The sequence below is a fragment of the Nomascus leucogenys genome, chromosome 11 (assembly GCF_006542625.1).
Source record: "Nomascus leucogenys isolate Asia chromosome 11, Asia_NLE_v1, whole genome shotgun sequence".
Classification (NCBI taxonomy): Eukaryota; Metazoa; Chordata; class Mammalia; order Primates; family Hylobatidae; genus Nomascus; species Nomascus leucogenys.
In genome coordinates, this window is record NC_044391.1 from 105,177,939 (window position 1) to 105,199,525 (window position 21,587).

Sequence of the window (21,587 nt, forward strand, 5' to 3'; positions counted from 1 at the left end):
GTGTTTTGCTTGCCCAGAGGACATGTGGCAATATCTGGAGATGTTTGAGGGGTGCTACTAGCTCTAGCAGGTAAAGGCCAGGGATGCTGCTGAACATCCTACAATGCACAGGATAGCCCTCACAACAGAGAATTATGTGGCCCAAAATGTCAATAGTACCAAGGTAACCCTAGATAGCTGTAAGAGCTAACACAGTTAGTACTGATATAGGCTGACCTAAAGGAATGTATTTTATGAGGCCATTTGTTTTTTGTTATGATGCTTTCAATCCCTTTTACAAGTAACTTTTTAAAGCTTCCCCTGAAACAAGATGAGGGGACCCATTTCTCTTAAGGAGCACAGCACACTGAAAGGCTATCAGTGGCCAGACGGCCCGGCCACACAGAAAGGCATCCACAGCAGCTGCTTTGTCTCAAAGGGAAAAATACTGGCAGATCTAGGAGCTGAGAAAAATATTAAACGAGGAAGTATGACTGCCATTTATATCTTCCCCATGACTATGTGACTAGGAGACTCAGCATTTTTCCTACCAAGGTAATAGCAATGGGGCAGGAGTAAGGTCACAGGGAAGCTAAAAAGGGACAATGAAGTTCAGATTCTGCCGGGTGGGGTGGCTCATGCTTGTAATCCCAGCATTTTGGGAGGCCAAGGTGGGAGGATCACCTGAGGTTGGGAGTTCAAGACCAGCCTGGCCAACATGGTGAAATCCCAGTCTCTACTAAAAATACAAAAATAAGCCGGGCGTGGTGGTGCATGCCTGTAATCCCAGCTACTCGGGAGGCTAAGGCAGGAGAATTGCTTGAACCAAGGAGGCAGAGGGTGCAGTGAGCCAAGATCGTGCCACTGCACTCCAGCCTGGGCGACAGAGCCAGACTCCATCTCAAAAAAAAAAAAAAAAAAAAAAAGAAAAACAAAAACAACAATAACAAAAAGCAATTCAGATTCTGTCAAGGTTCAAACAAAGATCAGGGAAACACATATTCATAGACACCTCTGGTATGAAAAACAGGTAACATTCGATGCATAAGCAGACAGATCTGCTCTTGCAAAAGACGCCTCTGCGGCCCTAACACCATCCTCAGGCCTCAGACAATCAGCGCACCTATCACACCCCATGGCCACCACTTCTCCAGCTGTCCCATCTCATTTTAACAGGCTGCCAGAGCAAATGCCTGCTGACAGGGCAACCAAGGGCTTTTCCCCTGCACGGAGGCCTCTGGGACAGATACCGGGGCCAGAAATCATTCTCCGTCTCAACAATCCAATCCCTTCCTGACGGCCGAACAACAGCAGGGTAGCCTTCCTAATAAGCCTCGGGCTGAGGATTCAACCAAGTTGTTCCTGAAGGCAGAGACTGCAGGTGTCAACTGGCAACAGAGAGGTACCTCGGTTTCCAAGGGGGTTAAAGGCTGCCTGCTCCTGGCTGGCACACTCCTCAAAGAAAGTGGTATCTGGGGCACAATCGGAATCAACAGGCCTCAGATCTCACAACACTGTCTTCCTCTCCTCTCCTCATTCACAAGACCTTAAGACAAACAAAGAGAATGGGCGCCTCTTCGAATACATCCTTCTGGCCAAGAAAACCATTTCTACAGATGTCCCAGGCCCACACAGCCTTTATGACAAACATCTAGAAAGACAAACTTTTAAGGGGAACTGTTGTGCCACCAGATACACTTCTTAAGGGACTCAGAATATTAGAAATTAAATTTAAAAGTGAATTAAAATTGACTTTTAAATTTTAAAAGATCAAAAACTGACATACTCCCAAGACCGGCTGACTTCAGGCCTTCCCGCTCTTCCTAATCTCCAACAAGTTAAAGAAACCTACCAAGCACGTTTCCTCTCCAATTCCCACCACATCCTTACTCCCCAGTGGGTTGTTATCACAGCCCGGACCACCTTAAGCTCTTCCCTTAAGAACTTCCAAATAGTACATTTCAGTCAAGAGGATCAGCAAAATTCTAGAACCCAACCTATATGGGGAAGAAGCAGAATACAAAAGAAAGACCTGTTATTCCAAGTCAGGGAAGCTGCTAAACTCAGTCCTATCACTCAGCAGCTATGCTACACTGAGAAAAGAATTAACTCCAGCATCAGCTCACTTATCTGTAGCTGTGCTATGTTACTCTCAAGCCGACGATCAGCTAGCAATATAATTCACAAACATACCTCCACCACCACGGTAAAACAGGTATTTGTCTGCAGTTGATAATCTAGCATTACTCCATAATCACCAGGAATTTGAGGGCTTTCAGTTGTTTCATAAGCTAAATTCCAAGGAACTTATTCAAAGTTCCTATTACATTGGGTCTAAGATTAACTTTGTTAATACCATGGTAAGGTTTCAAAGGATTAAACTGAAAATGAATCACGGGGGCAAAAGGGGATTTACAGGAAACACTTGGAGCCATTGGGTGAGGGGAGAGAACAGACTTTATTCCATGAGATCTAGAGATTCCCAGCACTGCCTACCTACTAGAATCACCAGGGGAGTTTTAAAACAATACCGATGTCTGGGTTCTATCCCAGAGACTGATTTAATTGGTCTGGAATAGGACCCCAACATTGGTATTTGTTGAACGTTCTTCAAGTGATGTTAACATTCAGCCTGGCCTGAAAACCACTGATTTAGAGTTGTGAATATTGGTCTTTTGCATTTGACAAAATCCCTTCAACAAGATTTTCAGGCTTTAGCTAAAAACAAAAAAACAAAAAAGCAAAAACAAAAAAAAAAGGCCAGGTGCGGTGGCTCACACCTGTAATCCCAGCACTTTGGGAGGCTGAGGCAGGTGGATCACTTGAGTTCAGGACTCGAGACCAGCCTGGCCAACATGGTGAGATCCTGTCTCTACTAAAAATGCAAAAATTAGCCAGGCATGGTGGTGCACACCTGTAATCCCAGGTACTTGGGAGACTGAGGGCAGGAGAATTGCTTGAACCTAGAAGGCAGAGGTTGCAGTGAACCGAGATCATGCCACTGCACTCCAGCCTGGGTGACAGAGAGAGACTCCATCTCAAAAAAAAAGGCCAAAACATAATTTGTAAATAAAACTTCCTCCAGTGCCTAACACAATGGGTGTTAAATGCTTAGTACAAGGCTTTCTGACTTCCATCATGTGACCACCGTACTGCAGAGCAGGCCAGAACTGCTGATCACCGTGAGAAGCAAACACAAAGGTTGGGGCTGAGCGGTTTGGCTATTTTTCTACTGTGAGACACAACATTTAAGAAAAGTAAGTGACTGCTCAATATCATACCTGCATAATACCAAATAAAAGTAAACAGAAGGTTGTCAAGTTCACAGGATTCTTTAAAAAGCCAAACAACTATAACCATTTATTGTAACCCATTCTGTGTAGTTTATCTCTAAAAGCCTGTGTCTATTTCCACCACATAAATATAGATTTCATAATAACATACAAATCCTTTTTAGCGAGATTTGCTTTTGAAAACATACCCTGAACCCTAAGGTAAGGTACAGCTGTCAGTGTCGTGGCGTCTCCTGGGTGGTTCCATGCTCTTTTCAGCAGCCCCGCACACTGGGCCAGAGACAAGCAACAGAGCCATCGTGCTTCAAAGAGGAGCCAAGTGCTGTATTCTGAGCCACCGAATTCCAAAAAGAACATCCCTGGGAAGCTCACCCAGCCCCAGCATAGTCTGCCTAGTAAGTGTCTCTCCTGGGCCTCACCTACAGACAGGTGAGACTAAATGGGAACCAGGCAAGATGGCCTTTGAGGTTTCATCCATCTTTTAAAGTACACGTCAGTCTTGCTTTCTGCCTCCATGAGCAGGCTTTGGTAAGTGGAAGTTCTCATCTGATATCTAATAACAATTGATTATTTGAACAGCTAATTCATAAAATAATCTTAAATAGTTAAAACATATATAACATCTAATTATCTAAATAGGCTAACTCCTTAAAAGGGGGGCAGGGAGGAAAAGGATAAATTTAATTCTGCTCATTAGTGGACTTCAGTGCACCAAATTAACTTCACACATTAGTCTGTAAGTTTAATAATGACAGGTTTAACCATTGCAAAGCCTTCTGGAGGCCCTGTTTCTTTGCGTTGACCTTTTTATTTTTTACTAAGAGAGAGGGAAAAACGGTAAGATATTGAAAAAAGCATTAACAGGGAGGGGGGAGGGATAGCATTAGGAGATATACCTAATGTAAATAACGAGTTAATGGATGCAGCACACCAACATGGCACATGTATACATATGTAACAAACCTGCAAGTTGTGCACATGTACCCTAGAACTTAGAGTATAATAATAATAAAAAAAAGAAAGCATTAACAGAAACCCACCTAACAGTGGAAACAAGATTTCATTGAAAAAGTTTTCATTAACCATTTGTAACTTCCAAGTTGTCTTAACAAAATAAAGATTTAGGTACTTAAAAAAAAAAAACAGGAAGCTAATTCCAACACTTTTCTTCCCCTTTGACAGAAAGCTCCTTTAACTCATGCCAACGGGCTATATTTATTTCCCATGAGCAGCACTTCCTAGGAAAGCTAGGGCAGTCTTGCAGCAGACGGCGTAAGAGAGCTGATGATCCCGGCAGCAGCCCAACCTCAAGAGCCCCAGCGAGCTGTCAATGCAGTTACCAAGCATGAGAGCCACCTGGGCTCCGCACCAATCGCAGCACTGTTGTTATCTCAGCCGGAGAGCTCTGGGCTGCTATTGGAGACCAACACCTGGCACCAGACCAGATACGGTGTCACACCCAGCAGTGCCTAAGAGACTATTGAGCCTCATAAAGCTTTATGGATGCCTACAGGGAGAGGAAAAAAAAAAAAGCTAGGTATTCTTACTTATCTTAACCCTGTCCAGAAAATCTGCTGAGTCACTGAGTATCAATCAAGAGAAAAATAATGCAGAGCTGCAAAATGCTAATCTCCTTCCTCCTGCTCTCCTTCCTAACAGCAAGCCGACTCACAGGTAATACTCTTGACTCGGAAAACACAAGGGCATAGACAAATTCACACGTCCTTAGTCTGTAAACAAAAGCTTTCAGGGACAAACTCTAAAAGTACAATGTACTAGACAAAACTATTTTATGAAAACAATGGCTGTCTCTGGGTAGAGGAATTAAGGGTAGTTACTTTTTTTCTATAACTTTACACACTTTGTACATTCTCTATAATGAGCCCATATTTCTTTCCTAACAATACATCTTCGAATCATTTCTGGTAAGAGATTAGACCCACATCTTTGATCCCTAAGATACAACTTGAGCTCACCAAAATATTTCAAATCACTAATTATGAAAACTCCAACCAAGATTAAAGGGTCAGCCTACCACAGAACTAGGGAAATACTAAGTAAGAGCCCTGGATTTTATGAATACTTGCTTTGTTACCTTTCCTAGACACAGAATATTCTAATTTGGTAGGAAGAAAATCCCACCAATGACACACTTTTGAAAGAAGGGGAAAAAATAACGGAAGTTCATGTGCCAGTAATAATGGTACATGAACTTTAGTTTACTTCTGCTTTTTTTTTTTTTTTGAGACAGAGTCTTGCTGTCGCCCAGGCTGGAGTGCAGTAGCGCGATCTCGGCTCACTGCAAACTCCGGCTCCCGGGTTCAAGCGATTCTCCTGTCTCAGTCTCCCAAGTAGCTGGGACTACAGGTGCGTGCCACCATGCCCAGCTAATTTTTTGTATTTTTAGTAGAGACAGGGTTTCCCCATGTTAGCCAGGATGGTCTCAATCTCCTGACCTCATGATCTGCCCGCCTCGGCCTCCCAAAGTGCTGGAATTACAGGCGTGAGCCACCACGCCCGGCCCACTTCTGCTTATTTTTCCATTCTTCCTCCTTTCCCAGATTAGACATGCTAATGAAAAACAAGGCACTCTTAGCTTTGCCTGAGAGCACTAAGAAAACAAACCACCACAATAAAATAAAGCTCATAAAAGCATCTGACAAGCTTTGTCTTGCTTTTCCTTAAATATTAATTTAAAGCAATTAAAATCCAAACTCCTTGGCTTATTATTCAAGAACAAACATGCCCAGGGGCAGTGGCTCACATCTGTAATCCCGGCACTTTGAGAGGCCGAGGCGGAGGGATCACCTGAGGTCAGGAGTTTGAGACCAGCCTGGCTAATATGGTGAAACCCCATCTCTACTAAAAATACAAAAAATCAGCTGGGTGTGGTTGCACATGCCTGTAATCCCAGCTACTCGGGAGGCTGAGAGAGGAGAATCACTTGAACTTGGGAGGCGGAGGTTGCAGTGAGCCAAGATTGCACCACTGCCCTCTAGAGTGGGCTACAGAGTGAGACTCTACCTCAAAAAAAAACAAAAAACAAACAAAAAAAAACCCCACACATAATGTGAAATTCACTGAGGTATTGCACTATAGCTAAGACTTCACACATTTTATGCTCAATACCAACAGGGAGTAGGTATCCCTATCCCACAACTCTTTCTTTTGCCTGGCAAGTTCTTCATTTCTCCGAATTCTACCCATTCCTCAAGTTTCCAGCCAAATGATACCTCCTCCTAAAGTGTTCCCTGAGAGAGAAGCACTTTCTCCTTTTACTAATTCCCACAGCATCTAAATTACAGTCATCTATGTAGAATACGTGTTTGTGAGTTTAAGCTTCTACTGGTGGACAAGCAGGCCCAGCACCAATTTATCTTTATCTGCACCAGACCACTTGGTTCAGTGCTGTGCATGCATCTTGAAGAGTGTTCAAATATTTGCTAAATTTAAAAAAATGAATAAACACTGACTGCATCTTAAAAAAAAAATCAGGGCTCGTGGAGTCATATGATCTACATGTACATATACAAATAGGATAAAAAAAGGAACCATGCCTGAATAATCATGCCTCAGGCACAGAAACAGTGTTGAGGAGTAGCCTAGGTATAAAACTTCATGTTAGCTGAAATAACGCCAGCCTAATGCCAGCCGAAGTTAGTACTCAGGCTCAAAGAACTAACAGCAACAGAAGCTGCCACTTTATTAACACTTCAGGATTAAAGGATGCCTGCTAAGCCTCAAATTGTGTGTGGCCACAAGCATTAACATTATAGTCCTGAAGAAAGTGGGTAGGTGTGCGAATGCTTTATTTCAACCCTAATTATTTCTAAGCATACGTGAGAAATCACAAATATTTGAAGATGTGACTAATAGAGCAATTTTTCCAAGTCATATTCCAAAAGAATGATTTGGTCACAATACTAAGAAATGGGCAAACCATGTAATCTGCATCTTCACTTACACCTTGAAGAAAAAAAGCACTGGCGTGCCTAAAGTCAGAACTTATTCTTTGGTGCTTTGCTTCTGACTGCTGTTTGACACCATTTCTTTTCTTTATTTTTTTTGGTGAGACAGGGTCTCGCTCTGTCACGCAGGATGGAGTGCAGTGGCACAATCACAGCTTACTGTAGCCTGGACCTCCTGGGCTCAAGTGATCCTCCCACCTCAGCCTCCCAAGTAGCTGGGACTACAGGCACAAACCCCCATGCCCAGCTAATTTATTTTTATTTTTATTTTTTTGTAGAGACAGGTCTCACTATGATGCCCAGGTTGGTTGTGCACTCCCAGGCTCAAGCGAGCCTCCTCCCTCGGCCTCCCACAGTGCTGGGACTACAGGCGCGAGGCACCAGCAGCACAGGTCTCCTGCTTCTCGGTTAATTGGACGTATCAAAGGCTAATAGTGGTAAATGAAACCTTACTTTCCACATAAGAGCCACAGATGTATCCTTATCTTTTGTTACTTAGAGGCCTTTTGTTTGTTTGTTTTAAATTTCTGACGAGTAGTAGGCATGCCTGGCATCCTGGGAGATCCTGTCCCAGATTTCCTCTCTAGCAACTAATATAAAAATGATGGTTATGATGATGTGACATGAAATTGCAATCTCTGCCCAATTAACTGCTTAAAGAACGAAACAAAACTATATGCTTATATAGGAATTCTGCTTCCCAACTACTTACATTATCCATTTTATACCATCTCAGACCACAAAATTTTTTGTCATCTTGCTGGTTCCCTCTGTCAGCAAACTTGTAACATGAGACAAGTTAAATATATCCGAGAAATTTTGTTTTTTGACAGGTAACGGTCAAGCAGATTCCAGATGGTGTCTGAACTTACAAAAATATTTAGTAGCAATGCATTCACTTTAATGTATCCACAAAATTAGCTTGAATAAACCTATGGGCTTATTGTTGTTTTGCTAGGTCTAGACTAAGTAACAGAAAGAGAGTAGAGAAATCTTTAAAAAAAGTTCAGAGATTACAAGGATACAGTAAAAATCAGGAGAATAGTGCTCAGATTTCAAAGTTTAGGGGCAGGATGTGGTGCCACATGCCTGTAATCCCAGCACTTTGGGAGGCTGAGGCGGGAGGATTGCTTGAAGCTGGGAGTTCAAGAACAGCCTGGCCAACAGTGAGACTGTCTCTACAAAAAAACAAACAAAAACAATTTAATAAAAAATAAAAGTTCATGGCCAGATGTGGTAGCTGACACCTATAATCCCAGCACTTTGGGAGGCCAAGGCAGGCAGATCACTTGAGCTCAGGAGTTCAAGACCAGCCTGGCCAGTGTGGTAACAGAGAACAGCAGGTAGCTAAGGCAGGAGAATTGCTTGAGCCCGGGAGGTGGAGGTTGCAGTGAGCTGAGATTGCACCACTGCACTCCAGCCTGGGCGACAGAGGGAGACTTTGTCTCAAAAAAAAAAAAAAAAAAAAAAACAGTTTAGGAAACCTGAAAGAGTAATAAAAATAAAATTCATGTGGATTCCTGAAATTTTATAGAAGTGGTATTAGCCTTCGTATTTCTCTGAGATAAGGCTTCAGTGGCATGTTAAAAACCTGCTACAGTGGTGGCTGACTCCATATCCTTTAGGGTACTCAAAGCCCAGCAGTGCCTACCTGCTGTTCTTCTCCACTTTGTAGAGGAAGAGCTCGCTGCTGCCACTGCAAACCCTGATGTCAACTCTACTCTCACAAGCTGGGGACCCCATCCCCAGAAATTTCACAGGACCACACACCAGCTCCACAGCCTCCGCCTTCTCCTGTTCTGCAAGCCATCCTTGGGTAAGCCTACTCACTCTCACAGCTTCACCTACGTGGACACACTAAAGGCTCTAAATGTTTTTTCCTACTCTACTTCTTGTCTATGCTCTACCTACTGATAATTTTACCCATATGCACTTCAAATTCAACATCTTCAAAATCAAAATCATTCTTCTTTTTTTTTTGAGATGGAGTATCAGTCTGTTGCCCAGGCTGGAGTGCAATGGCGCGATCTTGGTTCACTGCAACCTCCGCCTCTCGGGTCCAAGCGATTCTCCTGCCTCAGCCTCCCAAGTAGATGGGGTTTCACTGTGTTGCCCAGGCTAGTCTCAAACTCCTGAGCTCGGCAATCCACCAGCCTCGCTCTCCCAAAGTGCTAGGATTACGGGCGTGAGCCACCGTGCCCGGCCCAAACTCATTCTTAATATCTCCCCAGTCTCCTTTTCTTATGTCCACGAATAGGTTTAAATCCTTACCATCAATCCCAGACACCCCAATGCCTCCCTATCTTCTAGAAATGCCTTTCCTCCATCCTCACTTCTATGCTTTACAACGGAACCCTGGCCTCTCTGACATGGATTGGCAGAGCCGCTTCCTGACTGCTCCTTATATTTGATCTCTTTCTCCTGTACAGGTTTTTTTCTGCATTGCTTCAAGACTAATCTAAGATAAAAATCTACTCTCAAACATTGTAGCCATTAGGGAACTGCAAATAAAAACCACAATCAGATACCAGGCACATCTATAGGAATGGCTAAAATAAACATTATAACATTGAGTACTGGCAACAATGTGGAAAAACTGGATCATTGCTGGTGGGAATGTAAAATGGCACAGATACTCTGGGAAAGAGTACTGCAGTTTCTTACAAAACTAAATATGCACTTACCATATGACCCAGCAATCGCAGTCCTGGGCATTAATCCAGAGAAATAAAAGCTTATGTTCACACAAAATCCTGTAACTGAAGGTTCAGAGCACCTTTATTTATAATTGCCATTAACTGGAAATGACCCGTATGTCCTTTAACAAATGAATGGTTAAAGAAGCTACGATACATCTATAACATGGAATGCTACTCAGCAATACAAAGGAAAGAACTATTGATGCACGCAACAAAATTAGGTGGCTATCAAGGGAATTCAGCTGAGTGAAAAAAGCAATCTTGGAAGGTTATATATGATTCAATGTATATAGCATTCTTAAAATGACAAAATTACAGAAATGGAGAAAAGATTAGCAATTGCCAGAGACTGGGGTTGAGGGGACATGGCTGTGTCTATAAAAGGGTAACGAGAGATCCTTGTGATGGAACCTCTGCATCCATCCTGACTGTGGAAGCGGTCACACAAATTTACACCTTTAAAAAATGCATAGAACACAACACATACACATACACACACACACACACACACACACACACAAATGAGTACATATAAAACTGGTGAAATCCTAAAGTCAATGGATTGTATCAATGTCAATCATTACCCTGTTGTGATACTGGACTATAGTTACGCAAGATGTTACCACTGGGGGAAACTGGATGAAGGATATACAGGATCTCTATATTATTTTTTATAATTGCATGTAAATCTACAGTTAGCTCAAAATAAAAAGGTTTTTTTTTAAATCTCATTAACTTCCAATAGTTTCCTGATGCCCACGGTGAAATATTTCTTAGCATGGCATGCAGAATTTCCTCCAACCTATAATCCCTTTACACATCCTATGCCCTAAACAACTAGTTCTAAGAGCTAACATTTATTGAGCACTGGCCATGTGCCAGGTACCATTTTAAATATTTTATATGTATTATCTCATTTACTTCTCAGTGATCCCATGAGTCAGGTACTATTGTCAACCCCATTTTATATACAAATGACGTAAGTAGCTTATCCAAAGTTCCAACATGCCACACGCTCTTTCCATACCTTTAGGTCTATACTTGTACCTCCTAAAAAGCCTCCCCACCTAATCACCCTTTAAGGCCCTGCCCCAGTGTTACCTTCTGACTTTTTCCAGACTTAACTGTTACACTAACTGTGTCTAGCACTCAGACGTAATGGATAGATGTTTAATCAACATTAAGGTCTAGACAAAACGACATGAGGAAGTTATAAAACTGTCGCCACGAGAAGTATTTGACACTGATTACATTAAGCCTGTTTCTCTGAAGTTAAACCTGAATGGAAAAGCATTCTATAATACACAGTAGGGTACACAGAAGACTCATTAGCAAGAAAATGTTAATTAATAAAGCAATGGCTTTAACACAACCAAAGAGGGAAAGGTAGTATCAGGCTAAGGAAAGGCCAGTGTCAGCTGCAAAGTCCATTATCTTTCTCAAATTTTCACGTAACAAATACATCAACATAAATCTCAACTTCCTAAACCTAGTCCATTCTGCCTTATTAGGTACTTTTGTAAGAAGAGGTATAATGCTTTCTTTCCTCAGGAAAAAGAATATTTTCTCCAGGTGAAAATGCATCTTCAATATTTCCCTTGGAGGAAATTAGATTATTATCTAAAGACTGCTTAACTTATGAATTCGCTTGAAAAACATACTGATTATCCCACAACTATCTAGAATTGTTCTGAAATCTGAGTCTCTCCAAAGGATTTACATTTTATTTTATTTTTTATTTTTTTGGAGACGGAGTCTCACTCTGTTGCCCAGGCTGCAGTGCAGTGGTGTGATCTTGGCTCACTGCAACCTCTGCCTCCTGGGTTCAAGCAATTTTCCTGCCTCCCTCCTGAGTAGCTGGGAGTACAGGTGCCTGCCACCACACCTCACTAACTTTTGTATTTTTAGCAGAGACAGGGTTTCACCATGTTGGCCAGGCTGGTCTCGAACTCCTGACCTCAAGTGACCCATCCACCTCAACCTCCCAAAGTGCTGGGATTACAAGCATGAGCCACCGCAGGTGGCCAGATTCACATTTTAAACACAGATGACAGAAAGTAGAAGAAAACACCAATTTTGTTTAGGTACGTGAATGAAGCTTAATTGGCTTTATATTCTCTGTCAACGACCCCAAGACCCCCTCCTCCTCAATGAGTTGTCTTCTCTTAAGCACAGCCTTTTCAGAAGGCACCAACATAGAAGAAAAGTGAAAAAGAGGAGCATGCTCAGAATGGACCAGTGAAAGGGTGACAGCCAGCCGCTCTTCCACTTATTGAGTGCTTCCTATGGACCAGAGACTTATCAATAACCATAAATTCTTAACAGTAACCTAAAGCCAATAAAGAAAAATACATTTTTTTTTTTTTGAGACTGAGTCTCGCTCTATCGCCCAGGCTGGAGTGCAGTGGCATGAACCCAGCTCACTGCAACCTCCGCCTCTCAGATTCAAGCAATTCTCATGCCTCAGCCTCGCAGGTATCTGGGATTATAGGTGCCCGCCACCACGCCTGGCTAATTTTTGTACTTTTAGTAGAGACAGGTTTTCACCATGTTGGTCAGGCTGGTCTCAAACTCCTGACCTCAGATGATCCACCCACCTCAGCCTTCCAAAGTGCTGGGTTTATAGGTGTGAGACACCGCGCCTGGCCAAAAAATAAGTTTCTAAATTTCCCATTATATGAAAAAAGATGTGTTTTAGTACAACAAGCAGGTAAGAGACTCTCAGGAAAGGAAACTGACCGGTCGAGTTCTCCTGAACTTGGAATCTTCACGGTCTCTGTGCATCCCAGAAGTGCTGGTTCTCTCCCTCACACTTCTATACCCAGGACTGGGGATGATATACTCTTTTCCTATGTCAATATCCTTCATCTTCTCTGAGTGGAGGTTCCAGGGCTCACAGACTGTTAGTTTCACATCAGAATTCCTGAAATTAAAAATCATCAAGAAATAGATTATTTCCTAAACAGTAATTAACCATATGCTCAAGTGCCTTAAAATAGGAAAAAAAAAAAAAAAGGCAAAAGTACTAAAGCTTTCTACTGTTATAGCTACAAAAATTAATTTTCAAAAAAAGTTCAAAGATTTTGATTTCATTTTTTTAAAGAAAAAGATTCAGTATAAGACAATCAAGAAAAATTACCTTCTCCCACCTCTAAAGGAAAAAAAATTAGAAAAAGTAAACACACTAGTAAAGTGACACCCACTCTCTTCAACGAAGCTCAAACCCAGTGTATACAATAGATAGGCTGGTTTTGTTTTTCAAAGACTTCCTAGAAACAATTTCAGTTTGTCCCAAGTATTAAAAACTCCACAATTTTAGAGTGGACATCATTTCTCCTACTAAATTTTACTAAATAAAAACTTACCAAACACTTATTCTACCAATGATATATTCCATCTCTGCCTTTTTATAATTAACTAATGGGTTAGCTGGTGTTATTTTAAAGCTCCATGAAGTTATCCAGTTAAAACGATGTTATAACTTAACTTCAAACACAAATTCCCTGGGTACTGAAAATGTTCTAAAACTAGATAGTGGTAATGGTTGCACAATGCAGTGAATACATTGAAAAAAAAACAACACTGAATTTATACTTTAAAAGAGTGAATTTCATGGCATATAAATCCTATGGCAATAAAGCTGTTAGTAAAAAACAATAACAAAAACAAATTCTCCACCTTGTGTTACTAAGTCTTACCTAGTTTTTACCTGAAACTCTGTTCTAAACCACTGCTTGCCTGGCTAAGTCTAATCAATATGCTGTATCAACTCAGGTCACTTAAAAACAAAAAACATATACATACTTCTCTAAAATGCTCCCCCCCTCTAAGAAGGGTCACAGCCTCCCAGAGCCAAGCTGAGAAAACACCTTTCATACTAGCCTCCAACGGAAATTAAAGACGTGTAGCCGTGTTGCCTTCTGGATTCCATAAATCCCTGGCTATCGCTGTGACTTAAAAGTACTACTTCTGCAGCACAAAATTCTAACCATTATAATGCAATTTTTAAGGTTTCAGATAAAAAGAGAACACTTACTAATCCTCTGAATAAAAAGGACTAAATCTCCTATACAAAGACAGGTTTCCAGTCCAAAGAAAGCTTGATTTCTTGCCTTTCAGAATTCTGGTTCAAGTACCCTAAGTTGCTGTAGCTGTTACTCATCTTTAAAAAAAAAAAAAAAAAAAGTCACCTTGTCCAATGACAAACTACACCATAAAGAACAGCGGCTCACCAAGCCAGAGCGCAGCAATCACGTCATTGAGACCTCATTAAGGCTAAACTATAAACAGACCTGGCATCTGCCAGTGTCCCCAGTGTTGAGCTGTAGCTGTAGACCAGAGTAACCTTCTTGTTACGGGAATCACAAAAGTCTAACCTTCCCCTTCAAGGGTTCCCTAGCTTAGCTGATTATCTGGAAAAGGAAAAGATTAGTACTACCTTTTTAAAAGGTGGGGGTGGGGGCGGTGAGCAGTTTAAAAGGGAGGAGGTCACTGGAACTCATCCACAATATGAAATGCCACGTCAAAAAGAACACGAACATAATCTTAATTATCTAAGCACCCATGATAACCAAAGATTCAACCACTTTTATTTCAAAGGATAAAGTAGAATCAGTGGAGCACAGGAGCAGAGAGAGGCAGGGACAAAACGACTTCCCTGTTATGACATAAATAATGACTGTTTTGTGCCTACAGTGACTGCTGTGGTAGACACTGCTAAACTATCCTAAGGGACTAAGTTATTCTATGTATGAAGGGTGTGGGAAACAGTGTTCCATTATCTCTAACACACTCATCTCTATTTTCCTGGAAAAAGAGGCACCATCAGGAGAGCAGGCAGGCCCAAAGTAGGCACAAAGTTACTGTCTGTGGCCTTGAACATAAGGAAACCATCGTCTGTGTATCTGGAACATAAAAGAGGGCACCCCACGTGGAGGCCGGCGAAGAGCTGGGAATCCTGACAGGTTTGGAAAGAAACAAAGCCCCAGTCTGAAGCAAGCAAGCAAGCAAGGATGGATCCCCAGGCCAGCCTTTTTACTGATACTATTTATATTTCCCTATCTTCTCGTGTCCTCCTTTAAAGTTGTTGGAAAATCTTTTTTAAGTGCTCACTTGCCTCAGCTATCAAGAGAGGAAGAAAGAGAAGGGATTTTTGTTTGTAAAAAAAAAAAACAAACCTGTTGTCCAGACCTGTACAAGGGTAGAAGCAGAATAATCACAGTGGGAGAACCCCAAAGAAGTGCCCAACAGGGTTGAGGCCACTTAGTCAGCTGCCCTTTTTTACCAAGATTCTCTTTCCACTGATAAAAGTGTAGACACTCTCCCTGCACAATGATACTGATTCAACTGCATGGCAGGAGGAGAGTTGCACGGGATTACCAGACTGGTGTGTGCAAGCTGCAGTCATCCCAACACTCATGAGTAGGTTTCCATCACCTCCAGGCCCTCAAGCTGCATGAGGAAGACACCACGCTAAAGGGATACGTATTTACCACACCCACTGTAATCCACTTGTTGCGTCTCCAAGCAGCCTCACCTTTCATGCACGCTGCAGACCCCAGCAAAACCTAGCCATCTCCTCCTCCAAGACCTCCTGAAACTTTCCCCGTCGTTCCTGTGCCCACCTGCCTCCAGCCTCTCCGTGTGTGCAGAAACCAAATGATCCCTGTGTGATAAACACAAAGCCACCCGCGGCTCTGTGTGGCAGAAGCGAAAAGAGCAGTGGATGACCGTGGAGAGATCTGGGCTGCGTTCCCGGCACAGCCACGGGTTTGCTGCGCGTGCTTATGTCACGTACCTCCATTTACCCGCTTGCAAAAACGAAGGGGATGACTTACTTCGAAGGTCGCTGGCGACTCGTCTGCGGGTTGAGCAGGGTGCCCCGAGCCACCCGCTGCACAGCCTCCCAGGTGGGCGTTTCTCTCAGACCCGCTTCGCCTGGGATGCCCGGACCCTAGGGCGTTCCCACAGCCCGCTCCGGCCTGGCCAGGCGAGCGCGACCCACACCCACGGCCCGCGGGCGCAGCGCCCCCTGGCGGCCGCGGCCAGGGACATAGCCCGCTTCCCTGCCCGCTCATCCCGACCCTACCTGCCTGTCTTCCAGCACACGACCCCGTCACCAGACCTCGGGCTCACAGGCCTAGGAGGCGGCGGCAGGAGACCAGGGGGAGGCCATACCCCGTTCCTCAAGTCTCCAGTGTCCCCCGAACTGCTCGTAGCCCTGGCCACATCCCACCACGCCCCGAGGAAATGCAAAGGGGTGATCCCCGTGACAACCGAGCTGGAGGGCAGGGGTGCGGCAGCAGCCATCACCTACCTGCGCCCCTGCTCCTGGACAACCGCGCCAGCCGCTCAACCACGCTCCCGAGCATGAGCCCCGCAGCAAAACAAGCCTTTATAGCGGCATCAGCTGCCACACCGCGCAAGCGCGCTGCACAAAGCATTCCCAAGGCTGAAGGGAACTGTAGTCCTCCTTCCGAGTGCCCAGGGCTGCGGACGCGGCGAAGGACTACATTTCCCAGAAGCGCCGGTGACATCCCGGGGGCGGTGCGGGCTGCCCCTCTTCCCACCGAGCTCCCGGCTCCGTTCCATCCTTGCCCGTGCCTCTGCGAGCCTGTCTGGAATCTTCTCCGGGGTCGTGTTCTCGGGGGGAGGCAGCCGGGAGGCTTAACCGTGGCCCTGTGTTCGCACACAGTGCCGTTCGTAGGCAGGGCAGTCCCGACCCTGCGTGGCCGTGCAGCTGCCAGAAAGGATCGTGAAGGTCATCGTAGCCCGCGTCTAACCCGTTGAGAGTAGTCAGGCCGGCCAGCCCCAGTTCTTATGGCAGATACGATTGCTTGCTCATGGTTCGACCCTGCAGTCTGCGCAGATGCCGCCTTTCTCACTTTAACACCAACTGCCCATCAATGTCGCGCTGCCTGGTCTCTAGATAATAAAATGCCAGGATCACAGTCTTAGAAGTGGCAAGAGCCTTAGAAATGGTGTGCTAACTCATCCTCTTCTTTTTATAAATGAAACTGAGGCTCCCAGAAAGATTGATCCCTTTATTTCTCTGTTTAATCGGTAGCTTCAGCATCATTAAATAAAAGCCACTGTTGAGTTCTTCCCTACGCTGTATCCGATGCTTTACATACCATTCTTGTTTCCTTTAATCTCCATTACAGCCCTATGAGTAGGTATTACGAGTTTTTTGTTTTGTTTTGTTTTGTTTTAAGGAATCTGGCTCTGTTGCCCAGGCTGGAGTGCAATGGCGCGATCTCGGCTCACTGCAGCGTCCGCCTCCCGGGTTCAAGCAGTTCTCCTTGCCTCAGCCTCCCGAGTAGCTGGGATTACAGGCGTCCGCCACCACGCCCGGCTAATTTTCGTATTTTTTTAGTAGAGACAGGGTTTGGCCATATTGGCCAGGCTGGCCTCGAACTCCCGACCTCAGGTAATCTGCCCGCCTCGGCTTCCCAAGGATTACAGGCGCAAGCCACCGCACCTGGCCGTATTTTTTTTTTTTAAGTCAAAGATTAAAGAAGAAGGAGAAGGTGAAGAAAAAGAAGAGGAAGAAGGAGAAGGTAAAGTGACTTGTCCATCTTTATAACAACTAGCTAGTTAGCTAGTGTGAAGACACTACTGTATCATAAAGCAGCATATTCTTGCACATGGATTGATAGACCAATGCAATAGAATAAAGAGCCCCCAAACAGACTGGTGCATACATGTAACTTGATCTGTGACAGAAAACCTTACGAATCCGTGGGGAAAGCAAGAAGAGTCAGTAAATAGTACTGGAACAATTGGTTATACATATGAAAAAACAATCAGGGATTACCGTCTCATACCACACAGAAAAAACCCATTTCAGGTAGATCAAACGCTTAAATGTGAAAGGGAAAACTTAAAAACTTTTAGAAGAAGACAGGAAATATCTTTATGAACTTGGGAGTAGGAAAGAACTTTTTAAACAAGAAACAAAAAATGAAGAAAGATTGATAATTTTTGCCATATTAAAAGATGGCATAAATTGAAAAGATAAACCACAAGTTATAACTGACAAAGTTTTTGAATAAAAAATGTTCAAAATAATTTCTAAGTTCAGTAAGAAACGGCAGATAACCCAATAGGAAAATAGGTAAATGACATGAACAGACAGCTCACAGAATAGGAAACTTGAGCAGCCACTCAAATATGAAAAGACACCCAATCTCATTAATAATCAGGGAAATTGAATTTTTTTCTTTTTTTTTTTTGAGACAGAGTCTTTCTCTGTCCCTCAGGTTGGAGTGCAGTGGTGCCACCTCAGCTCACTGCAACCTCCGCCTCCAGAGTTCAAGTAATTCTCCTGCCTCAGCCTCTGGAGTAGCTGGGACTACAGACACCCGCCACCACACCCAGCTAATTTTTGTATTTTTCGTAGAGACAGGGTTTCACCATATTGGCCAGGCTGGTCTTGAACTCCTGACCTTGTGATCCACCCACCTCGGCCCCCCAAAGTGCTGGGATTACAGGCGTGAGCCAATGCACCTGGTCCGGAAATGTAAATTAAAATAGTAATGAGATACCACCTCACCAAAGATTCTAGTACCTTCCAACAATGCCTCAAACACTGTAACACCCAAAACTGCAGATCTGATATCATCATATTTTTTGAAAAGCTTCTAAATCCCCCTGAAATACTTCATATATGTTGATTATAGTTTGTTTTTTATTAAAAAAGAATAGATGAACACCAGACAGCCCTGGTGGCAGGCTTCAATACGCTGTAGTACTGTCTTGGTCTGTCCAAGTATAGTCTGAGTGAAAGAATTATACTTACAAAATTACCCCCTCAAAATGTGTTTGTGTTGTGAACTGTTTAGAGGGGTGATACTTCCCAACCCTCAGGCAAGGGGGCTAGAGAATCTATGTTGCAGTGTAGAATTGTGTGTCCTTTCCTTTCCTTTTCTTTTCTTTTCTGTTCTTTTCTTTCTTTTCTTTTTTTTAGATCTCGGCTCACTGTAACCTCCATCTCCAGGGTTCAAGTGATTCTGATTCTCCTGCCTTAGCCTCCAGAGCAGCTGGGATCACAGGTGTGTTCCACCACACCTGGCTAATTTTTGTATTTTTAGTAGAGACGGGGTTTCACCATATTGTCCAGGCTGGTCTTGAACTCCTGAGCTCAAGTGATCGGCCTGCCTCAGCCTCCCAAAGTGCTGGGATTACAGGCGTGAGCCACCGCGCCCCGCCAGAATTGTGGGTATTTCTAAATAATATTTATGTTGTGTAATGTACTAAACATATTCATTAAATATTTGGTGGAGATGCAATGGAGCTAAAACAAGCACGTTTCCAGCCCTCATGGGGCTTAGACTCCCAAATAAACACTAATCAAAATTTAAATGATAATTGTAGTAAGTGCAAGGAAAGGAGGTGTGTGTTTCATCTGAAGAAAGTAGGAGTGTGTGAAGTGAAGACAGTGGAAGTGGGCAGCAGAGACAGCAGTTGAAGCAGAGGAAACAACGAAGACCAGGTGGTGGTAGAAGGAAGGGAGCATCTCCAAACATGTAGATCTTGTTACAGGTCTTCAGGAGCAAAAGGCAACCACTGAAAAGTTTTAAAAGGGTGAATATGTCAGGAGTTGAGAAATTAAATTTACATTTTGGGGCCGGGCGTGGTAGCCCACAGCCTGTAATCCCAGCACTTTGGGAGGCTGAGGTGGGTGGATCACCTGAGATCGGGAGTTCGAGATCAACCTGGCCAACATGGTGAAACCCCATCTCTACTAAAAATACAAAAATTAGCTGGGCGTGGTGGCACACACCTGTCATCCCAGCTGCTCGGGAAGCTGAGGCACAAGAATCCCTTGAACCCAGGAGGCAGAGGTTGCAGTGAACTGAGATCTGGCCACTGCACTCCAGCCTGGGTGACAGAGCAAGACTCAGTCTCGAAAAACAAATAAACGAACAAAAAAACAGAAAAAAAAATGTATCTTTTGGAAACTGCACTGTGGCTGGCAGATTGGAGAAGGAATTTGAGACCACTAGAATGAGAGAGAAGAGGCCACCTAGGAGTGACTGTTGTTATGTAGGAAAGAGATCATGGTGGCTTGGATTAAGGTTGTGATGGAAAAGATGGAGAGAAAAAGATGAACTCGAGAATTTTTTTTTTTTTTTTTTTTTGAGACAGAGTTTCACTCTTGTTGCCCAGGCTGGAGTGCAATGGCACAATCTTGGCTCACTGTAACCTCTGCTTCCCAGGTTCAAGCGATTCTCCTGCCTTGGCCTCCCGAGTAGCTGGGATTACAGGCATGCGCCACCACGCCCGGCCAATTTTGTATTTTTAGTAGAGACAGGGTTTCTCCATGTTGGTCAGGCTGGTCTCGAACTCCCGACCTCAGGTGATCCGCCCACTTTGGCCTCCCAAAGTGCTGGGATTACAGGCATGAGCCACCATGCCCGGCTGAACTCGAGAAATTTAAGAGGTAAAATCAACAGAACATGTGGATGGATTAGATACAGGGCAATGAGAAAGAAATGTCAAGGGTAACACGTAGGTGGTTGTGGAACTGGATAGATGGTGGTCCATTCATTGGCAGAAGTGCTCTACTGCAATAGCCTGACACCCTCCTCTACCTAGCTTGTCTAGAGCTAATGTCACGTGCTAACAGTCACCCCATATCTGCTATGGTACTCATGTTGAATTCTTCTAACAGTTATCAAGACAGAAGCTCCCTTTGCAGTTCAATTTTTCAATGAAAGGCATTTTCATGGAATAAGACCTTTTTTAAAGTTAGTTAATACATCAAGTTTTAGATTTGTTTTTTATTTTGTTTGTTTGTTTGTTTCTTGAGACGTTGTTTTGTTCTTGTTACCCAGGCTGGAGTGCAATGGCGCAGTCTCGGCTCACTGCAACCTCCGCCTCCCAGGTTCAAATGATTCTCCTGCCTCAGCCTCCCGAGTAGCTGGGATTACAGGCGCCCGCCACCATGCCCGGCTAATTTTTGTAGTTTAGTAGAGACAGAGTTTCACCATGTTGGTCAGGCTGGTTTCAAACTCGTAACCTCAGGCGATCCGCCTGCCTCGGCCGCCCAAAGTGCTGGGATTTACAGACATGAACCACTGTGCCCAACCTAAGTTTTATATTTGACATCATGGAAACCATGTAGTGTGAAAGAATAATGCACTCTTTAATGGCCTCAGGCAAATTAGAAGACAAGAGAATTTAAGTTTTAAATGATGCCAGATGAAAGCCAGATGACATGACAGCATATTATACAGCCAAAGGGTTCACATATTTTCATAGAGAAGCCAAGTCTTCCTAAAGTTCACAGAAGCATAGGCATGTTACAATCAGTCATAATTGCACATTCATCATTATAAAGGAAAGCATTGCACATTTCCTTTGCGGTAACAACTTCCCTTGTTATTTCACTGTTACATGACTTCATTAGCAATATGGGTAGTAGTTAGTATGAAAAGTTGCTTTTTAAATTTTTTTTTTTTTTTTGAGACAGAGTTTCACTCTTGTTGCCCAGGCTGGAGTGCAATGGGGTAATCTTGGCTCACTGCAACCTCCACCTCCCAGGTTCAAGCGATTCTCCTACCTCGGTTTCCCTGGTAGCTGGGATTACAGGCGGATGCCATGACGCCCAGCTAATTTTTGTATTTTTAGTAGAGATGATGTTT

The 21,587-nt window shown here is 43.6% G+C and overlaps 1 protein-coding gene and 1 long non-coding RNA gene across 3 annotated transcripts in view; one reads left to right on the plus strand and one right to left on the minus strand.

The window, feature by feature from the left end:
• The window catches only part of ABCC5 (ATP binding cassette subfamily C member 5), a 96,476-nt gene extending 80,035 nt beyond the window's left edge, over window positions 1-16,441 (minus strand). For both annotated transcript variants that reach the window (XM_030822888.1, XM_030822890.1), the window contains exons 1-2: window positions 16,256-16,441; window positions 12,679-12,862 (exon numbers count right to left, since the gene is read on the minus strand). In XM_030822888.1, the coding sequence (XP_030678748.1) occupies window positions 12,679-12,807 (129 nt within the window). In that variant the 5' untranslated portion in view covers window positions 12,808-12,862; window positions 16,256-16,441. The remainder of the gene's footprint in view (window positions 1-12,678; window positions 12,863-16,255) is intronic.
• Window positions 4,823-9,823, plus strand: LOC105740538. Its single transcript, XR_001116584.1, has 3 exons — window positions 4,823-4,946; window positions 8,866-9,056; window positions 9,670-9,823. It is a non-coding gene; the product is annotated as an uncharacterized LOC105740538 (long non-coding RNA).
• Window positions 16,442-21,587: the final 5,146 nt, after the last annotated feature.